Consider the following 22,812-nt stretch of genomic DNA (forward strand, 5'->3'; position numbering starts at 1 on the left):
TTCCGCATTCATTTCTTCATACATCAGGACATTACGGGGTTTATTGGACTGTGCATTGGTTACCGAGTCCTTGTATATACAAGAAGGCGACGGATGGAAGATGGAGATCTACGGCCCATTGGTTTTTATCGTCAGCAGATTTTCCTAAATTTTATGCCGTTTCTTCATCCTGGAGTGCGGGACGGCAATAATGTGGTAAATGTAATGTATATTGTTCCATTATTAGATGTAAGGTCTGAAATATGTGGAGAGAGGTGATAAAGGTAACATTACAGCGACCAATGCCGTGTACATGTAGCAATCCTTGTCTCCTAGTGCTCCGCTACTGTGTCAGCATTTACTGCAGCTCTAGAGCCATAACCGAGGGGGCCCCTATATGACCTCCTATGTGACCCCCTATATGACCTCCTATGTGACCCCCTATATGACCTCCTATGTGACCCCCTATATGACCTCCTATGTGACCCCCTATATGACCTCCTGTGTGACCCCCTATATGACCTCCTATGTGACCCCCTATATGACCTCCTATGTGACCCCCTATATGGCCTCCTATATGGCCTTCTATATGACCTCCTATATGGCCTTCTATATGACCTCCTACATGACCTGCTATAGGTGCAGTATGGCTGCATTGCTCAGAGAAAGTATACAGAATAAAAAGAAGGGCCCTATACATGAAATACAATGATGCCCTTTGATACAGGTGGCTGCTGTAGTCACTATTACTACAATGTGTTGATGCCCTTTGAGATGTACAGAACCATGCTACTTAAGAGGACAGAAGTTGCCATGTCTGTGTGCAGACTCTTTGTGCTTCTTTGTTTACATGTCTGAGCTCTGTTGAAGAGGAGGAGCTGCAGCAGGAGAGTTGTGACTCATTCTGCTCCCTCCCCTCTTCCTGTCTCCAGCAGTGAGGATGGACAGTAAATACAGAGACAGTGGGAGACGCCATGAGGACGGCTGGAGCAGTAACGGGGAGAAAGCTATGAATACATGCAGAGGACAGCATATCAGGTACATGTACATGCAGAGACATGTCCAATGGAAGAGATTGACAAGTGGCCAACCCCTTTATTATTCCTACAATTTATGATTGGTTGAAGCATGAATCTCGGCATTTCCCTAGACCACCAGGGATCCTGATATAATTCTTCTTCTCTAGTCCACCAAGGACATGGATATCAACTTATCTTATTCTTCCCTGGATCACCAAGGAGCCTGATATCAGCTGATTCACAGCTCTTGACCCCCAGGGATGATTATATTTTACGATCTGATCCCTTGGACAAGCAGAGATACTGATATGAGACCACAACACATTCCCTTTTCCATACCATGGGGGACATTGTCATTTCTTCTTGTAATGTTAATACTGATCCCATCAATACTATAGGCCCCCAGGGATCCTGACATTGAGCCCTGCAGTAGACTAGACCTATGATGTAGTCCGTGATCCCTGCAGTAGCTCGGTCCACCAGGGATGGACCAAGATTAAATGCAGATAAAGAGGAAATATTGTTGGAATTGTACAGTACTATAAGTATTAAAGGGGTTGTCCTAAGACGAAATATCATCCCCTATGCTGGTGGTGGTCCAAACATGACACGCCCACGAGGTCCTATTTCGGAGAACTGACGGTGCAGCTTGTCCTTTTCCGATGTCTTTACTCATATGGGGACCGGGTCGGAGCCCACGCCAGTCACCATTTTATCCCCCCCAAAAAGCATGTGGACAAAGGATAACTTTTTATAATTTTTAACACTTTAACCACTGTTCCTTTACCATTCCCCCTTCACCTCCATATAGAACCAATCCAAGTCTACACTAAGCTTCTCCAGAGACTCGTGACCCAATGGTCGTGTTTGGCACCTGACCCAGAACTACCCCTGGCTGTGATTGGACAGGGGCCGCTCATCTCTTCTCGGGAGCCATTTGTCAGATGTAAGGGGATCAGTTACTAGAATATCTGCAGAGAAATAATGAGGGCACCACGGACTGCGGCTCCAGGAAGAGTTTTCTGCCATGTAATGTTAGTGATGATAGAAAGTGCAGACATCCGAGGTTGTAACGGAGACGAGACAACATTGCTGTTCTTTCTGCTGACAGAGAGATCCCCTGCTGTCCAAAAAGCTGCTTTCTAGTCTGGCGCTGATTCTGCAGGCGCTGATCCGCTATGTCTGTCGGCTTTATGCAGCTTCACACGTGAGAGATCCCAACACATTCTTATTCGCTTCCTATGAACGTGTTACACTGGCGGATCTGGGCCACATATGTTCTGTTATGTAACCATGCGGGAGCCATGATGATGGGGGTGGTAGTCCGTCTCGCTTCTGCCCTAGTAGTTATAATGAAGGTTACACAATGTCTTCTTATATACATAGTCATTTACAGGATGCTGCGCTTCATTGGGAAACATTGTTTCTGTAAGAAATACAATGTAAAGTGAAGTCATTCTGCACAAATTAATGAGCCGAATAATATACAGAATTATTGGATACGTCGCTCGCGCTCTCGGAGCAGCTGAGAAATGAACAGATGATATAAGTGTCTGTGAAGATTGCACTGGATAGTGGGGGCTGATTGCCCGGACCACCCATGATCCCCAGTATTACTGCACAGGGATTGGCCATTTCCAGGACTTGCACAGAATATACATTGGGGAGACATTGACTTGTCCCTATGCCACCGTCCAGCAATGGTGGACGTTCACTATCTATTGATATAGCCCATCCCATATCTACCAGGGATCAGATAAATGGGACTATGGGTTTAGCCATAGGGAGCGCGGAGGTAGAAGTTGCACGCGCAGATCCTCCAACATCCGCCTTGGGCGGGAACGTGACATGTTACAAATTTTGCATAGGGGTCGAGAAGCTTTAGGTTACCCCATTTCCTGCACTTATTGCTACAGAATGTTGCATTCGGTCCCATTAAAGGACATCCGTGCCTATCGTAGGTGGTTATGGGAACCTGGTCCAGGTCTGGTACTAGACCCAGGCCCAAACAGGAGTTCTAAGTTTGAGTCCGGCTGAGAAGTGGGTACAAGATGGGATAAGCGGTGACAGGTGCCCTTTAAGTTACACCGAATGAGTGGATGAGCATGAAACACATAAAGTGAGATAATTAATTCAGTTATCACAAAACATGGACGGCTCCCTCTATTCACATACACTACAGACTGAGTGCTGCATCTGCACATGGATTTTTCAAGTAGGATATTTTTAGGTTAGTAGTGGCTCTTGTTGGTGGCTTTCAATGTTGGCTCTCTGTTGTGGCTCTCATTGGAGGCTCTCATTGGTGGCTCATTGGAGGCTCTCATTGGTGGCTCATTGGAGGCTCTCGTTGGTGCCTCTCTTTGGTGCCTCATTAGGGGACCAAACTTCTAACATCCATATAACCTAATGTAGAATATGAACAGATCCTGCCGGAGGGGGTGTACACCAGCAGGTAAGTGTGCTTGGTTTACAATCTTTCATCCTGGAGGTAGATTTCCTTTAAAGTTTTTTAGTATGTAAGTATAAGTTTTAGAAGTGATGCCTAAGGACAACCACCTAAAGTCAGCAGAAAGCTACTGCAGTTTCTATGAAGCCAATTGGTTTACATATCTATACATCTACTTCCAGCTCAGTCAGTGGTATTTCCCCTGGTATAAAGGCCACCGTTCCAGGGCGAGTAGCTGTAGAGGGGAGAAGGATGAGGAGTTGCTCCCAAGCCCTGGAGCCTCAGGGGACCCAAGAGCCTTGTACAGTACGAGGTCCCACCAGTATAATGATTGGCACCCAGTAGCTTCCAGCTTCACCTCTATCTGGGTAGAACAATACCGAGAAACCTCCCTAAACAATTACCCTCATAACTAGTGCTGAGCGGAGCCGGTTATGGGTTAGGGTCCTCAAAATCAGAGGCCAGCCAGGAGTTTGGATTCTGCAATCGGCTCCACCCCCTGTCGTTAACACCCAAGTACAGTGCTGGAGCATGGAAAGGGTAACACCTGCGATGGGTGCCAGCATCAATCCTGGGTGGTATCAGTGGGGGGCAAGAAATCGGGTTCAGCGTCCATACAAATCCCTTCTGTTCTATGAGCCAAACCCAAATCTTAATAACGTTTCATGAAACACATCCTGGCCGTCTACTTTGAGAACCTCACTCCCTATAGGACTTTCTGGGGGTCATCTCTACTAGGTCTTACTGGATATTGCGAAACCCGATGGATCTGAACATCACCAGTTCCTCTACCACCAGGAAGAATTGACATTTTTGTCTAAGTTTTTTTTGCTAAACATCTTATAAGAATTTTTCCACTTTGGTAACTTTCACTAATGAATGCAAAGAAGATCTAAAGCGAAACGGAAAAGTTCTCGCCCCATTGTGGCTTCTCGTGTGGCCTCCATCACTTCTGGCAATGGAGGAGACCTCACACACCGTCCTGTTCACCCTCCGTTAATTCCACTCTGCGTATTGTTCTGATAAATGACTGGAATATACGGACTGCGATCGTTCAGGTCCAGAGTACAGAGTGAATCGCAGCTCACTCTACATCTCATGTTAGGAGGTTGGCATCGAGCAACGAAAAAATCATCACATCGGGATAAAAATAAGGATTGGATGGAAGAGCCGGACAGCGCGACCCGACACAATACAATCACTGCCAATGTCTGCAATGGATTATTAATAATTCCTGATGTGGAACTATGGGTAAGGATCTGGGGGTGTATCTGGACATTAAGCAAGTCCTGTGCAAAGCACGAGGATGAAGGATGGACCTGCTGTGCCTGTACAAAGATATCAATGGGAGCCCAAACTGTTCATCTCCAAAAATTGCACCATTTTTATAATTTTACTCAAAAACTACAACTCACACAAAAAATGCTGCAATTTTCAAACAGGGGGAATCCGACTAATAAGATTTCTTACTCCAAAAACTCTCCTAATGGTAACATTGCCATTAAGTTCAGGCGGCGCATGCACACGGACATTCTCCTGAGGATCTTCGCTTGGAGAATTGCAGATATTAATGGAGGGAGGATGAGCCTGAACACTGAACTCCAACATCCGGTAATAGTCGGGGTTAAGATTGGAGACTCGAACCTGCAATGGTCACCACGGGCAGGAACATTGTGGGTCGGGGTCCGGGTATCATTAGTTAAGGTGTCTGCTCTTAGATTAGGCATCATGTATTAGGACGGCCCCATGCGGCCACTATTTGTCTGACTATAAGGAGCCTCTCCAGGGGAAACATGGCAGAGAATTGGCCACTTCTTACACTTCAGCACAAGATCCTTAATGGTTACAAGTTCCTTTCAATGGACTGAGGTTCGGATAGTGAGTGACGTTTCCCCCTTAGGGCACATCCGATGACCCCATCTAATGAGGAGAGTGGAACATCCCAGAAACCCATAATCCTCCGATAATGATCATCGTCCTTTATTCCTAATGACCTCCTGCTATACAAGTTCTTAGGGAATCACAGGGACTGTGGTATCATCTTATATTTGGTGTCCATGGCCTCCTTCCATAGCCCTTTGGTGCTGTATCTTCACAGGCTGTTACACTGTGTAGGAGCACTTCCCCTATCACTGAGAGAAGCTACTTAAGGCCGAGGGAGTGGGAAGCAGGGAGAAAGGAGACAGCACAGAGGGGCTCTGGTAACACCCACAGATTCCCACAGTCCCGGTGCCTGGATCTATGGGTCCCTGGTTTATCATCATGGATTTTGGTGGAAGATTTCCTTGAAGAAATTTCAGCGAATTCCTTTCCTTGTTATATTTCTGGGATTTTCTGTACATTCTCCATTTATCAATAAATAAATATTGGTTACGCCAGAATTGGTTTGCTGTCCAAGGGTCGAGACGTCAGAACCAGGAAAAAGTGCAGATGGATCTGATAGAGGCAGGAACACAGGATGGGCGGAGCTTAAAGGGAACCTGTCAGGTAATTTCTTACACTTTACTGGTCCTTGTCCCTGTAGTTTAGTGTCCCAAGTCGCCTTTTTGGTAGATTCCCTTTAAGAGCTTGTGTTACGGTTTGACAAGAATCATGGTGAGTTATAATGAGAGCGACTCTTCAGCCTCAGAAAAGTAGGACACGCCGCACCCCCCCCCCCCCCCCCTTACAATAAGAGAGATGTGTGAATAATCCGATGACGTCTCCCAGATTCCATCCTCGGAGGAAGCACCGACCAATCCCACTGGTGGATACGAGAAAATTAGAGATTTGTAGATTTGTTACAAACCTGACAATTTTTCGTCATCGAATCAAATCAGAATCTTCAAAATGCATATAATAAGGCAAAACAGCAGTAAACAAATTACAAAAAAAGAAAAGGAACAAACCAGACGAAAAAAAGGTGCATAAAGGCGAACCCGAGACACGCGAGGATTAGTGTTCCCCTAAGGGCCTACAAAGGGGTACAAGGAGTTAACTTATAAATTTGATGACACTGACATCTAATCCAGAACATGTAATCCTTCATCTTACCAGAGGAGGCGCCGCACTGAAGCTTCTCTACTTATGAAAATATAAATCTCAAAAATTCTCTGAACATAAAACTTTCGCCGCCTTTACCTTATTCCTGTCGAAACAAAAAAAAACGTCTTCAATTAACGTCGGGAGAAAATATTCTAATCTGTTTTACAAAGTATCAAGTAAATTGCTGCCGGATTCCGGGCGCTGGATTTTTTAATTAAATCGCTTCACATTGTGGCTGGAAAGAAGAAAGAAAGAAAGTGTTTCCATCATTCCGTCCCCCGTTGCGTCACCCTGGGATTCTCCGGCTATCTGATGTCTATCTGAGGTCTCCTCGTTGTCAGACGCGGCGGTGCCGGAGCGCGACTCTTTATTATTAGGCCTTTTCGCTGCTCCGTGGCCTCTGGATTGTTTTCTTACCTGTGACAATATTCTGCAGCAGCCGCGCCATCAAGTGACGACCGCAACGCAAAGGGTCACCGCTCGCTATAAATTATCCGCCATCCCTACGAAGCTTCATACATCAAAAAGAACCTTTGGCTCCAGAGCTCCAGAGCGGCTGCTCCTTACCCTTCCACTGACACTAATGGAATGTTCCTTTACAGGATGAAATCTTTATGGCAGACGTGCAGCGAGGTGACGGGACGCGGCGAGTGCGTGAAGTACCGGAGGAGGCGGCAAGGTCCAGACACAACTAATAACTGAAATGACATCTACATACAGAAGGTTCAGGCTCTGGAGATAGAAGACTCAGGTCAGTTACACTTCTAGGACACATGACTGCGGCAGGGGAGGAGCTTTTGTGCGCAAAAAAAAAAATGGAATTTTTCGCAGCCGTTGCCCAAAAATTTGCACCTTTTTTTTTAATCGTCAACATCCGGACTCCAAAAAGGAACCAATCACATGACTAGAACTTTGCTGGGAAAATGAAAAATTCGGACCTTTTTGCACAAATCCACCAACGCGCCCAAATAATAGTCAAAAATATAAAAGGAAAAGAAGAAGAAATACAAAGAGAAATCTTCACGGCTAAAAATCATATAGAGTAGAAATAGAAGTCGTCACCCTCGTTATATTAAGACGTCTTTTCCTTTATTTCACATCGTTAAAAAACATCTGCGTTTCACAGGGAGAGATCTGACAGGAGGAGACTACAGAGTGGGAGGGACGAATCGTTTTGCGCTTCATCTTGTCCGTTTTGCTTGGCGTCTTCACCTGTTTTAAATGGGCAGCCGGGCAAACTCACTACGACACGGTGATCACAACTTATAAGCAAATCTATTGGTTAAAAACGATTGTAAAGGGTGGAGCCATATTTAGAGCAAGGCATCACACCAGACCTGGATGGAGACTGCGCTACAACATTCCTCCAATCAAAAGAAAGGTAGGCGGGGCTAGACTAAAAGACTGAGTCGGACCTTAGTGAGAATTTTGTTAATAGTCCCCCTTTCTACACAGATAAATATTCTGGATGATCATCAGGCGCACAACCTCGTTCTCATACTTTTCCAAAGGACATTGAAATTGTAAACTCGTAAAACTGAATAAGGAGGAAATAAGGGATGAAAACTGTCCGCGCCTCCTCTCTCCATGTCTGGCATCTCCTCCCCATGTGCACCTTAGACTTCCTGACTAGAGATGAGCGGATCGGACGTTCCGGTGTCAGTTTGGGGCTGTGGGTTCCGTCACGTGACCCAGTCGTATTGTCGGATTGGCAAAGATTGGAAATGGATTCAGACCTGAACTGGATCTTTTGAAAGATTGGTAAAGCTGCAGTGAAGGGAACCTTGGACGATGGGCTCATCTCCCACAACCGGTAACACTAGTTCTCTCATTACTGATACATTTCCGGGAGGAGCAGCACAACGGGGAGTCGTGTGAAAATACCATGGGGGGTGCAGTTATCCACAGGACAGTCCAGGATGGAAAGGTTCTCTTTAAGGATCTTTGACATTTTCCAACTAAAAATGATACAAACTGAAATGAGCCGGTGGAGAACGGATCTCCTTGGAGGAAGAGCAGAACTTCCAGGACCTTAGATTGGGCGCGGTGATTTGGTGCTCTCCCCTCCAGCTATCGCACTCCGCACACTCTTACAGGCGGCACCTGTTTGGTATTCAGCTGAATGTGCGGAGCCGAGTCCTGAGTGCAGATATGAGCCGCAATCTGATAGCGAGGAGCAGGAGAGGTAAAGCGGCTCCAGTTTATTTTATTGTTGTTCTCCACTCATCTCCTATTTAGCAGGTTGTAAAGTCAAAGACTACACCAATCATTTCCTGGCTATTCCATAAGTTATCAGCAGAAGGCAAATGCAATGGCACGGGAAGTCAATTTCATGCTAGACTAGCCTTGAAGTCTTAAATCTGCATTCACTTTGCAGGATGATGCATTGAGGAACACTAAAGATTATGTTCATCATTTGTTATGTAACAGAATGCCCTCCGCAAACCTCCCAAAGTGTAAATCTAAAGGGATTGGGCCATTTTCTGCAGTAAACCTTCCACTGTGTAATCGGGTTGTGGGCACCCAGTGCGAACGGGGAGATGACAAGAAGGTCTGAGGGATACGACCAACCGAATGAAGAGAACGTGATCGCAATGATTCACAATGGAAATAATATCTTATAGGAGGAGGAGGAGGATCGGGACCATCAGGGACTCACGGTTTACAGAGCCGAAACCTAACTGGACTACAGCGGGTCAGATACTTGAGAACACTTAGAACTCCTTGACTCCCTTTATATAGATCCACAGCTCAGCCAAGTGTGAATGAATGGGGAGGGAGCAGGTTGCCTCATGTTGAGGTGTGGAGCCACATGGTCTATAGATGGATCCAGTGTCTCCCGTTATTTATAGACCTCATTCCCATTCACACTGGACTAAGTCATTCTTCTTACTGCTGATAGGAAAGAAAGTCAAAACACAGACCTGGCAGTGACCAGGGTAGGACATGGTATTTTTGGGGCCCCATGACAAATTATCTCAAGGAACCTAATTAGAGATGAGCGGACCCAATGGTCGCCTGTGGCTTCTTGACCCGACAAACTGACGCCCCTAGCAACTATCCGGGGCTATGATTGGCCAGGAAGAGTCCCCCTCGCCAGTCATAGCCATGATTAGTTACTAGGGGCGTCAGTATGCCAGATTGGATGATCGGTCAATAAGTAATGTCTGGGTCAGAATCCTGAAGGCAGAACCGGAGCATCAGGTTTTATGCCTCATCCCATCACTATTCTGAATGGCAGAGCAAGGAGTTTACTGCTCTATAATCTGCCACAGATCACACATTTTCCGAATCACACATTTTCGTCAGGTTCCCCGAATATTTCCAATTTGAGCCAAATTGCCCCGGGATTTTGGGGCACGCAATCGGATTGTGGCGCCGGCTTTCACACAACAGAAATCGGTGGGCGTGGCCGTTGGAAAACCCGACGGATTCGGAACAATTTATCAAAAAAATTGTGTCGCAAGATCAAGCACTGACATGCACCAGGAAGAAGAAGGTGAACCCTGGCGGGTTAGGGTTAGGGTTAGGCGGACCTCGGCGCAGCAGCAACACCTAGTTGATATTGGGCGCATGACCTTAGTGAATCGCCGGAAGACCTGAATCCTCGTCGGACAACGCGCCGCTGGATCGTGACTGGAGCGAATAAGTAAATGAGCCCCATTCACTTAAGTCAATCAACAGAGTGGTCAATCTGAATTCAATTCAATCTAAACCGTAACCGAATCGGTCAAGGCATCGACAATGAATGACTTTGGTCTGTTTCCAAGAAGGAGCCGAGCAAAAAAGTTAATGATCCCATCCGTTAGTCGGATATGGCAGCCGCCTCACTCCGCTCCGCATGCGCTTTATGTGAGGTACAGTCTCCATATGAATATTTTAATATCCTGATGTTTTTCATTTTTCCCCTCCTGTAAAATGCTTTATAAATGATTTGTTATTGATAATTTCTCCTAATCTCAGGAATCCATTAGTATTTCCTAATTATAAATATTTACTGCCGCCTTCCTCCCGGCTGAATCGCTGCAATTACATTAAGAAGTGGGAAGTAAAAATGAAATATGTTTTTTCGGCGTTTGCTGCGGGAGAGTTTTTCATATTAGTTCCACATCAGCCTCAATGTTTCCATTTTTCCATTTTTTTTTTAAATAAAAGAAGTCAAATAAAACGTATCTGGTGAGAGGAGAATCTTTGCGGCTTCTTTCCAGCAGCGGAGTTCAATCTGATAAGAGGAGCGTATGAAGCAGAGTGTGGACGGCGTTATGTAATCGCCAAGGTCAGGCCGGGGGGCGCAGACTTCTAAAAAAACGCTTTTAGCTTCTAACAAGATGATTTGGGCAAAGTAACCGCAGTAAAATATAAGTAATTTCATGGTCTCTGTCTGATGTGTCCCCCGTGGGCTCCAACACTTCCAGTCTCGGAGTCCAACAGAACATCGACACTCGGTTATACAGATGTTTTTTTTCATTTATTTCAGAACTTTATTTGGAGTCTCATAACATTTGTCTCCTACAAGACCACTAGCAACTAACTACAGCTGTGACTGGCCCCGGGTCACCCCCTGTCCAATCATGGCCATGGGTAGTTACAAGGGGCATCAATTTGTGCGTTTGGCTTTTCAGCTGACAATCCAGCAAAATATGCCCAGGTCAGGCGGCCGAACCCAAACCCAACCACCGGCCTCACTCCTCTCTACCCAAATATCAACAAACAAATATATTAGTTTTTACTAGAGATGAGCGAACATACTCGTCCGAGCTTGATGCTGGTTGGATCATTAGCGTACTCGAAACTGCTCGTTGCTCGGACGAATACTTCGCCCGCTCGAGAAAATGGCAGCTCCCGCCGTTTTGCTTTTTGGCGGCCAGAAACAGAGCCAATCACAAGCCAGGAGACTCTGCACTCCACCCAGCATGACGTGGTACCCTTACACGTGGATAGCAGTGGTTGGCTGGCCAGATCAGGTGACCCTGGGATAGACTAGCCGCTGCCCGCGCTGCTCGGATCATTCTGTGTCTGGATGCCGCTAGGGAGAGAGCTGCTGCTGGTCAGGGAAAGCGTTAGGGTGTTCTATTAGCTTACTGTTAGGCAGGAGTGATTCTCCAAGAACCCAACAGCCCTTCTTAGGGCTACAATAACGTTCTACTTTTTTTTTTTTGTTTGCTTGTGGCTGGGCTTGCTGGCACTAGTAGTGCAGCTAGTACCATATTGTGAGGAATTTGCAGGGGGACTTGCTACCGTTGTGTTTAGCTCTTAGTGACACACATATCCACCCCAAAGGAGAATCCAAACGGCTTACTTACGCCTACAATAGCGTTATATATATTTTATTTCTGGTTGATCTGCTGGTGGCTGTACTTGCTGCAGTGCATCTACTAGCCAATTGTGAGGAATTTGGAGTGAGACTTGCGACCGCTGTGTTCTGCGCTTAGTGACGCACATATCCATTGCAAAGACCGAAGTGGGAAAATTTATTAGGGTTTGGATTTCAATTAGGCACAGTCTGCCATTTACTTTTTATTTTACGTTTATTTTTTCATAACTCAGTGTCATCTCATCTGGCATAGTAGTGTGCTTTCATACTTGGCTAGAAAATAGCCATAGCAATAGGATAGCATTGTTTGGTTTTAAAAACTAAAAAACACAAAAAAAAACTAAAAAACACAAAAAAACACAAAAAAAAGTTAAAAAAAAAATTAAAGTTATATAACTTTCATTTTCAAAATGTTTAACCCGAGGGCTAGGGGTAGAGGACGAGGGCGGGGACGTGGGCGTCCAACTACTGCAGGGGTCAGAGGCCGTGGTCCTGGCCGGGGTGAGACACCACCTGCTGATGAGGGAGCAGGGGAACGCCGCAGAGCTACACTCCCTAGGTTCATGTCTGAAGTTACTGGGACTCGTGGTAGAGCACTGTTGAGGCCAGAACAGTGCGAACAGGTGATGTCGTGGATTGCTGACAATGCTTCGAGCAATTTGTCCACCAGTCAGTCTTCCACGCAGTCCACCCATGTCACCGAAATCGCCACTCCTCCAGCTCCTGCACCTCAGCCTCCTCCCCCCCAGTCTGCCCCCTCCCAGGAAAATTTGGCATTTGAACCGGCATACTCTGAGGAACTGTTTTCTGGACCCTTCCCACAGTCACAAACCACTTGTCCGGTTGCTGCTGAGCAATTTTCCGATGCCCAGGTTTTCCACCAGTCACAGTCTGTGGGTGATGATGACCTTCTTGACGTAGTGGAAGAAGTGTGTAAAGAGGTGTCCGACGATGAGGAGACACGGTTGTCAGACAGTGGGGAAGTTGTTGTCAGGGCAGGAAGTCCGAGGGGGGAGCAGACTGAGGGATCGGAGGATGATGAGGTGACAGACCCAAGCTGGGTTGAGAGGCCGGGTGAACACAGTGCTTCTGAGACGGAGGAGAGTCCTATAGCAGAACAGGTTGGAAGAGGCAGTGGTGGGGCCAGACGGAGAGGCAGGGCCAGAGCAGGTGCATCAGCGCCAAATGTTTCCCGTAGTCAAGCTCCCGTGGCGAGGGCTCCCGCGGCGAGGGCTAGATTTTCAGAAGTGTGGAGGTTCTTTAAGGAAACACCGGATGACCGACGGACTGTGGTGTGCAACCTTTGCCAAACCAGGATCAGCAGGGGTTCCACCACTACTAGCTTAACTACCACCAGTATGCGCAGGCATATGAATGCTAAACACCCGAATCAGTGGCACCAAGCCCGTTCACCTCCAACGGTGCACACCACTGCTCCTTCCCCTGTGTCAGCTGATAGTCAGCCCCCTGCCCAGGACCCTGGCACAAAAACCCCATCGTCGCCTCCACGATCCTCCACAGCATCCACCAGCGTTCAGCTCTCCATACCCCAGACGCTGGAGCGGAAACGCAAATATAGTGCAACCCACCCACCCGCACGCCCAAGCCCTTAATGTCCACATCTCCAGATTGCTTAGCCTGGAGATGCTGCCCTATAGGCTAGTAGAGACCGAGGCCTTTCGCAACCTCATGGCGGCGGCCGCCCCTCGGTATTCGGTCCCCAGCCGCCACTACTTTTCCCGATGTGCCGTCCCAGCCCTGCACCAGACAACATCATCCGTGCCCTGACCAACGCCGTTTCTGACAAGGTCCACCTGACCACGGACACGTGGACGAGTGCTGCCGGGCAGGGCCACTATATATCGCTGACGGCACATTGGGTTAACTTGGTGGAGGCTGGGACCAAGTCTGACCCTGGGGCTGGTCATATACTGCCGACGCCGAGGATTGCGGGGCCTACCTCGGTCCAGGTCTCAAAGGCCTACTATGCCTCCTCCCACCCGTCCTCCACCTCCTCCTCCGAACTACCATCCGTGGGCACGGCGCCATCAGTCGCTAGCTCTAGGCACAGCAGCAGTGCCGTCGCTAAGCGACAGCAGGCGGTGCTCAAACTGCTGAGCCTAGGCGATAAAAGGCACACCGCCCAAGAGCTATTACAGGGCATCACGGCGCAGACTGATCTGTGGCTGGCACCGCTGAACCTGAAGCCAGGCATGGTTGTGTGTGACAACGGCCGTAACCTGGTGGCGGCTCTGCAACTCGGCAGACTGACACATGTGCCATGCCTGGCCCATGTGTTAAATCTGATAGTTCAGCGTTTCCTCAAGACATACCCCAATCTGTCTGATTTGCTCACGAAGGTGCGCCGCATCTGTGCGCATTTCAGGAAGTCCAGCACAGATGCTGCCACTCTCAGGGCAGCGCAGCGCCGCCTCCAACTGCCCGCTCACCGACTGTTGTGCGACGTGCCCACGAGGTGGAATTCAACACTGACCATGTTATCCAGAGTTTACCAGCAGTGCAGAGCGATTGTAGACTGCCAGATGTCAACTTCCACCAGAACTGGTAGTCAGGTCAGTCAGCTTCCTCAAGTCTACAATGAGGAGTGGACGTGGATGTCTGATATCTGTCAGGTGCTGAGTAACTTTGAGGAGTCAACACAGATGGTCAGTGGCGATGCCGCCATCATCAGCCTCACCATCCCGCTGCTTGGCCTGTTGAAAAACTCTCTGATCAGCATGAAGTCGGAAGCTTTGCGCTCGTCACAAGAGACGGGGGAAGAAGATTCCCTTGTTGATAGCCAAAGCACCCTCAGGTCTGTTTCTCAGCGCATATCGGAGGAGGTGGAGGTGGAGGAGGATGAGGAGGAAGAGGAGGAGAATGTTGGCGAGACACAAGAGGGGAGCATTGCTCAGACCTTCACTGTTCAGCGTGTATGGGCAGGAGGAAATGGACAGTCAGGCCAGTGAGGGGAGTGAATTCTTACGCGTTGGTACTCTGGCGCATATGGCAGATTTCATGCTAGGCTGCCTATCCCGTGACCCTCGCGTTCAAAGAATTTATTCCAGCTCCGATTACTGGGTATTCACTCTCCTGGACCCACGGTACAAGCAAAATCTTTCCACTCTCATCCCTGCAGAGGAAAGGAGTGTGAGAATGCATGAATACCAGCAGGCCCTGGTGCACAAGCTGAAACAGTATTTCCCTTCTGACAGCGCTAGCGGCAGAGTGCGTAGTTCTGCGGGACAAGTAGCGAGGGAGAGTAGGCGAGCAGGCAGCTTGTCCAGCACTGGCAAGGGTACGCTTTACAAGGCTTTTGCCAGCTTTATGTCACCCCAGCAAGACACTGTCACCTGTCCCCAGTCTCGGCAGAGTAGGGCTGATCTTTACAGAAAGATGGTGAGGGAGTACGTAGCTGACCATACCATCGTCCTAAATGATCACACAGCTCCCTACAACTACTGGGTTTCAAAGCTGGACATGTGGCACGAACTGGCGCTGTACGCCTTGGAGGTTCTTGCCTGCCCTGCCGCTAGCGTCTTGTCCGAGCGGGTTTTCAGTGCAGCTGGTGGCATCATCACCGATAAGCGTACACGCCTGTCGACTGACAGCGCTGACAGGCTGACGCTTATTAAGATGAATAAAGCCTGGATTTCTCAGAATTTCCAATCTCCACCAGGTGAAGGAAGCTCAACCTGAATAATTGATCCACTCCTCCTCCTCCTCATTTTCCTCCTTCTCCTCCTCTTTGTACACTAAAGCAGAGGAAACTGGCTATTTGTTGACAGGGCCCACTGGCTCTAGCTATAGTACTTTATGCATTTAATTTTTCTGGAGGGCCACCTACCTGCTCCTCTGTTTTAAACAATTTTTGGGACTGCCACATACAGGCACTCAATCTATTTCAGTTTTCTGGAGGGCCACCTACCTGCTCCTCTGGTTTGAAAACTTTTTTGGACTGCCACATACAGGCACTCAATCTATTCCATTTTTCTGGAGGGCCACCTACCTGCTCCTCTGGTTTGAAAACTTTTTTGGACTGCCACATACAGGCACTATCCAAATTAAATTGTCTCCATAGCAGCCTCCACACGTTGTCTCCATTGCTACCTCCAAAAGTCGTCCATATAGCTGCCTCCATACATCGTCCCTTTATCAAACGAGGTGTGTCAGGCAGAAATTTGGGTTGTTTTCATGGATTCCACATCAAAGTTGTTAACTTTGTCGCCACCCTGCTGTGTTATCCACAAAATATACTGGCAAACTTTTATGATTAACCGATATTATTTCAGCGCTTCTTGCGCAGCTGTTTACATTCCCCTCACCCGCCATATCCTAAACTTATAAGAACTAGAGATGAGCGAGCACTAAAATGCTCGAGTGCTCGTTATTCGAGACGAACTTTTCCAGATGCTCGAGTGCTCGTCTCGAATAACGAGCCCCATTGAAGTCAATGGGAGACTCGAGCATTTTTCAAAGGGACCATGGTTCGGGAATAAAATGTGTTAATTAATTGAAAAAGAATGTCTTCTGATAAGTGATCAGATGTATGCAAACATCTGCAATCTATTCTTCACTGTTCCGCGCGTATATTATCTCCCGACAAGTTAGCAGATGTGAAGAACAGTGAAGAATAGGATCATTTAAGTGAAAAACACAGTGAAGAATAGATTGCAGATGTTCGGCACATCTGCTTACTTGTCGGGAGATACGCTGTCTCCGTGCCCCGCTGTCTCCGTGCCCCGCTGTCTCCGTGCCCCGCTGTCTCCGTGCCCCGCTGTCTCCGTGCCCCGCTGTCGCCGTGCCCCGCTGTCGCCGTGCCCCGCTGTCTCCGTGCCCCGATGTCTCCGTGCCCCGCTGTCTCCGTGCCCCGATGTCTCCGTGCCCCGATGTCTCCGTGCCGCTCCGTGCCGCTCCCCGATGTCTCCGTGCAACGATGTCTCCGTGCGGCTCCCCGCCGCTCCCCGATGTCTCCGTGCCCCGCTGTCTCCGTGCCCCGCTGTCTCCGTGCCCCGCTGTCTCCGTGCCCCGCTGTCTCCGTGCCCCGCTGTCTCCGTGCCCCGATGTCTCCGTGCCGCTCCCCGATGTCTCCGTGCAACGATGTCTCCGTGCGGCTCCCCGATGTCTCCGTGCCCCGATGTCTCCGTGCCGCTCCGTGCCGCTGCCTGATGTCTCCATGCTGCCACTGCCCCATGTCTCCGTGCTGCCGCTGCCCCATGTCTTCGTGCTGCCGCTGCCCCATGTCTTCGTGCTGCCGCTGCCCCATGTCTTCGTGCTGCCGCTGCCCCATGTCTCCGTGCTGCTCCCCGGTGTCTCTGTCCTGCTCACCGTGTTCTGCAATGTGTTCTTCACACATATATATTGTTCTTCACATACTATTTTGTTCGCACCGTTCCGCGCGTATCTCCCGACAAGTAAGCAGATGTGCCGAACATCTGTAATCTATTCTTCACTGTGTTTTTCACTGTGTTTTTCACTTAAATGATCCTGTGTTCACTGTGTTCACTGTTTTTATTCTATTCTTCATTGTTCTTCACTGTGTTTTTTTAATTAAATGCTCGATCTCGAGCAGGGGAAATACTCGTCCGAGCAACGAGCCGTTTCGAGTACCTTAATACTGGAACGAGCATCAAGCTCGGACGAGTATACTCGCTCATCTCTAATAAGAACGCTACTACACTTGATCTTATACAAAAGGTTCTTAGAAGTGCTGTTTGGGGAGTAGCCTATAGACAGGGGCTTGGATTGGCGAAAGCTCGCCTGGCAGCGGAGCGCCAGCTCCATCCCAAGATCCAACTAACATAGTTTTAACTGCAGCACCTTTAATCTACTACTAGTTCACTGCCTCCATACATGGTCCTCTTATCAAACGAGCTGTGTCAGGCAGAATTTTGGGTTGTTTTCATGGCTTCCATGTTAACTTTGTCACCACCCTGCTGTGTAATCCACAAAATATACTGGCAAACTTTTATCATGTACCGATATTATTTGAGCGCTTCTTGCTCACCTCCTTTGGTTCCTCTCTGCCACCCATTGGTTTGAAGCCTGAGTCCATTTAGGGTATGTCGCCATGCCACTCTCTAGCCTGCTGCCGCTGCCTCTGCATGCCGTCCCCTATAGTGTCAGGGTCAATTATTAGATGTTTTAGATGCTATCTAGCTTCATTCTGTCACTCTGTCATGGCCATGCTGTTGCCCATAATTTTGGCATAATGGTGCGATTAAGCAGCCTCAGAGGCATCCATGCATGCTGCCCCTGCTGTTTCCTGTCCATTTCCGTGGTGTTTCCATCCTTTTCTGAGGTTCCCAGGTGTTTGGCCAAGCTTCCCTGTGCAGAGCCTTGGTCCCCTTGAAAAATGCTCGAGTCTCCCATTGACTTCAATGGGGCTCGTTATTCGAGACGAGCACTCGAGCATCGGGAAAAGTTCGTCTCGAATAACGAGTACCCGAGCATTTTAGTGCTCGCTCATCTCTAGTTTTTACGGTTAATATTGGAGGTGAGGGAAATCATTGGATATTTGATGAGCTGAAGCTTCTCCAAGCGTCTTCCAATGTTGCTTTAATTGTCCTGGACATTGTAATATCACCCCCTCTAGCCCACCAGAACTGAAGCCCCTCTTCTATCATTATTTTCAGCTCTCTAGTGTCATATGGGTGGAGCTCCAGGCTGGGACCACCTATCTGACAATAGAGAGAGCCCAATTATCCAAGTATGTGGAATAGCGGAGACTTGGCTCCACCCATCTGACAGTAGAGACCCGAAAACCATGACACCTTATTACTCGGGATCAGAATGGGGAGATAATTCTAACTGCGGCGGCTGCTGATTGGTTATCATGTGGAATGTGCCGATGTGAAGAACGTTTCGTCCATTTTATTAAATACCGCAAAATTCTAATTCATCCTTAACAGCTAAATAGTTACTATTGCTGAAAAGAAATATTTTTACATTTATTTGTATGGGAATTGATACATAATGGAGGGTCATTCACTAAAGGGTTTCCCAAAAATGTGGGTCGATCTTGTGCTTTTATTGCTGCCTTCCTACTATTGCCTTTTTTCTGGCTTCTTCCATTCAAAACCCCTCAGATGCTGTGGTTGCTATCTAACATGGCATCTAGGGGGTTTTATGCCCAGGATGGCAGGGTCTCTGATCTTTGGTGCTCTGGAGTCTTCTCCCTTGGCTATTTGTTTATAGTATTATTTCTATCATTATACTGTATTATAACACGTATTATGTATTAGTTATTCTCATGTATAGTAACTGTTTCCAGTCACATGTTCCACCATTCTACTTGCTGTCAGAAAGCAGATACTGTGATGACTGCAGAGAAGAGGCTCCGTTACTCCCCACTGTCTGCACCCGTCCTCCGGCTTATGGTCAGGATGCAGGAATCTATTTTTGGATGGAGAAATAACGCAATGTCTTTAGGGGACACTTACAGGACTTATCCAACCACTGCCAATGGGGAGCTCAGTGCACGTTCACATTACACACGTGAATATTCTCTGCGCCCGACTGCGGAATAGAACAGTAAATGGATTATTCTCCTTATTCTCCATCCGGTGTAGACTAAAGCACCGGGAACATACCGTATAATGATGGGAATGGGGAGAAGACGCCATAAAATACTATAAGACAATTGGGGGAATTTACTAATAGTCTGATAATTAGTGTGAAATTAGATTAGACAGTCTGAGATGGCGGCAGATTTACCGCGGTGGCGGATGCTGGATGGTGGATCTGGTGCGTTGTAAGATGTCCAGTCCTAGTGACAGAGTTATCAGGACTTGAAATCTGCCGCACAAGCCCACAGATAGGCGCAATTCCTGGCGCATGGCATTACTCTGGGAGGCAGGGAGAGGGTGTGGTCTGTGGCAGAGTGGGCCGGCACAGGACGTTTTTGCCCCACTCCTGTGCACTGACTATACAGGTGCATAGCACTACTCAGGGAGGCGGGGAGAGGGTGTGGTCTGTGGCAGAGTGGGCCGGCACAGGATGCTTCTGCCCCACCCCTGTGCACTGACTATGCAGGCGCAGGCGCATGGCATTACTCTGGGAGGCGGGAAGAGGGTGTGGTCTGTGGCAGAGTGGGCCGGCACAGGACGTTTTTGCCCCACCCCTGTGCACTGACTATACAGGCGCATTGGCATTACTCTGGGAGGCGGGAGGGGGCGTGGTCTATGGCAGAGTGGGCCGGCACAGGACGTTTTTGCCCCACTCCTGTGCACTGACTATACAGGTGCAGGCTATAGTGCAAGGTCAGACCTGGTGTAGAATTCTCCGGCTGGAGCAACACATCGGATATGCCCACCGGGATTTATCAGGAAGCCAGAGCCCTCCTGAGAGATCTGCCAAGTGCCGTGGGGGAGGGGCACCACGTCTAGTAAAACGTTGCATCCTGAAGTGCAGCCATCAGAAAGGGGGAGGGTGGGTGGAGTTGTCCTCACACTTCTGTGCTGTCACCTCTCAGCACTGATCTGCTCTACAGCTCCTCCCCTCTGCGCGTGGTCACTGCTTTAGTAGTCAACCAGAAGCCTACTACATTTTTTACTCAGAGCTAAAGAGAGGGGGTTTAAAGCAGCTCAGTGCAGAGAACAAAGAGCAAAGTGAGGACACAACCCCAGTACACTGGTATCCTCAAATACAGGGCATTTTTCACAGTCCTGCTGCTACTAACAACACACACAAAGGTACACAGATCTCCAGGGACACTACCGAACTCTATCTGCAGTTTCACAAGGTCAAAACTGCTGCCACTTATTTTAAGTCAATGTCCATCCCTGCTTATCTATCCCACCACCCAGATAAGCAAACTCCAGGGTGGCCAAGAATCCAAAATCATCTCAAAAATGTATAAATGTGGTGTAATATCAAGAGCTTTGGGGATAAGATGCAGATCAGTGGGGGATGGGCTCCTCGGATCTCCAGCCGTCCCATTCTCTGACATGAATTAAGCAGCAGGAGGATCATGTGCCGCTCTCTCCATTCATTCTCTATGGCACTTCCAGAGGTGATGAGGGGAGAGGTTACATTTTGGCCTTTTCTTCCCTTTCCACCAAAATTGTTTCCTTCATAAGATCTGAACAATATAGAAACTCTACAGACTTTGTAAAATCATTTTGTGTCTACTGGTTCTATTCTTGTACATATGTGTCTCCATGGTAACAGACAACAATCAGATACCAGCGTAGTCTGATGCTGCAGTCAGGCCCCTTTCTGTTTTATCTGCAGTAGGGATCAGATGTAAGGAGCTTGGGCTGCATTGGGATTAGGGAACCAGTGGTAGAGAATAACAGATGATCCGTATCCTGCTGTACATCTTACCCTTCCAGCCTCACATCCGGCAAACTGCGGTTCAGAGCGATCAGGTCGCTGGCCATGAGATTAAACTGATTGATCTTGAATAATTCTTTCATTTTTTCCTGATCATCTTTCGGGATGAGCACGGCCTTCCCCAACTCTCCGGGTCCTTCTTGGTTCCTTGAAATCACAGCTAAAACCAAAACAAGAAGCAGAAGATTTTTGCCGTTAGTGGAAGAAGTTTCTGTCATTTCATTCAATACAAAAGAATTCAAATAGAAATAAACAGTTTGATTATTGGTAGAACGCAAAGATTTTTACATTTATTTTTAGATTTTTATGGGATTTGATACATAATGGGGGTCATTTCTGAGAACATTTAGGCCAGTCACGCGCCCTCTATTGCCTTGCAGAGGTAGACTATTTCTTTCAAAACCCCTCAGATGCTGTGGTTCCTATTCAGCACGGCATCTAGGGGGTTTAATGCCTCGGATCACAGCTTCTCTGAGTGGCTGACAGGACAATTAGAAAGCTGCTCCTGATGTCATGAACTCGATTGAGATCTCTATGATCTGCCAGCGGGGACAATGTTGTGTAGTCCTCGGGTGAAGTTCTGTGAGAGAGAGAGCGCAGATCTCTGGGATTGAGGAATCTCCTTGTAGACATCAGACTGGATCTACTCCCAGTGTATACAGTCATCTGGCAGAAGAGATGAAGATCCCTACACACTTTTTTGGTAAAGTGTAATGTAATCTGTATGGAGATGTTGAGGGAAGGATGGGGCATGTTGGCTATCAACATGTCTGATTCTTTAGTCTCACAAGAAATACATTGCTGCTGGGAGATTCTCATTAATGAGACCAGAAGTATCACCCATCACATGGAGCACGTAACACATTATAGATAGAGAACCAGAGTCAGACACTCGTCCTGTTCTCCGTTTCTTCACTTTTATGCTTTATTCTAAGTAAAAACAGAAAAAGTCGAGAAAAAAGTATCCGGAGATTCTCTGCTCGTAGCGGGGACTGGACGACATCTCTGGAGAAGTTGTGTTTAATCATTGTAACCTTTCCCTCAGCATGAGCGGCCACCGCACCGCGACCCAATGGCAGGAACGCACGTAGCGCTGAACCAGATGGAACCGGGATGATCCATAGGCAGCGAGTCCGGGTCACAGATTTTATCGTTTAGTTTAGTCATCAAGGATTCAGCTGCAGGGACCATGATAACGCCCTGGGTCACACAGATTTCGGCTATTTGCTTAGAACAATAGATTTCATACACTGTATCATTCTAATGTATCATTCTGATGTATCATTCTGTGTATCATTCTGTGTATCATTCTAATGTATCATTCTGATGTATCATTCTGTGTATCATTCTAATGTATCATTCTAATGTATCATTCTGTGTATCATTCTAATGTATCATTCTGATGTATCATTCTGTGTATCATTCTGTGTATCATTCTGTGTATCATTCTGTGTATCATTCTAATGTATCATTCTAATGTATCATTCTGATGTATCATTCTGTGTATCATTCTGATGTATCATTCTGTGTATCATTCTGATGTATCATTCTAATGTATCATTCTGTGTATCATTCTGTGTATCATTCTAATGTATCATTCTGTGTATCATTCTGTGTATCATTCTGTGTATCATTCTGATGTATCATTCTGTGTATCATTCTGTGTATCATTCTGTGTATCATTCTGATGTATC

At 47.6% G+C, this 22,812-nt stretch overlaps 1 protein-coding gene across 3 annotated transcripts in view; it reads right to left on the minus strand.

Annotated features, from left to right (window-relative positions):
- GALNT13 (polypeptide N-acetylgalactosaminyltransferase 13) overlaps nucleotides 1-22,812 on the minus strand; it is a 322,291-nt gene that overhangs the window by 172,654 nt on the left and 126,825 nt on the right. For all 3 annotated transcript variants that reach the window (XM_072122492.1, XM_072122489.1, XM_072122491.1), the window contains exon 2: nucleotides 21,110-21,278. In XM_072122492.1, the coding sequence (XP_071978593.1) occupies nucleotides 21,110-21,278 (169 nt within the window). The remainder of the gene's footprint in view (nucleotides 1-21,109; nucleotides 21,279-22,812) is intronic.

The sequence above is a fragment of the Engystomops pustulosus genome, chromosome 8 (genome assembly GCF_040894005.1).
Source record: "Engystomops pustulosus chromosome 8, aEngPut4.maternal, whole genome shotgun sequence".
NCBI classification, from domain to species: domain Eukaryota; kingdom Metazoa; phylum Chordata; class Amphibia; order Anura; family Leptodactylidae; genus Engystomops; species Engystomops pustulosus.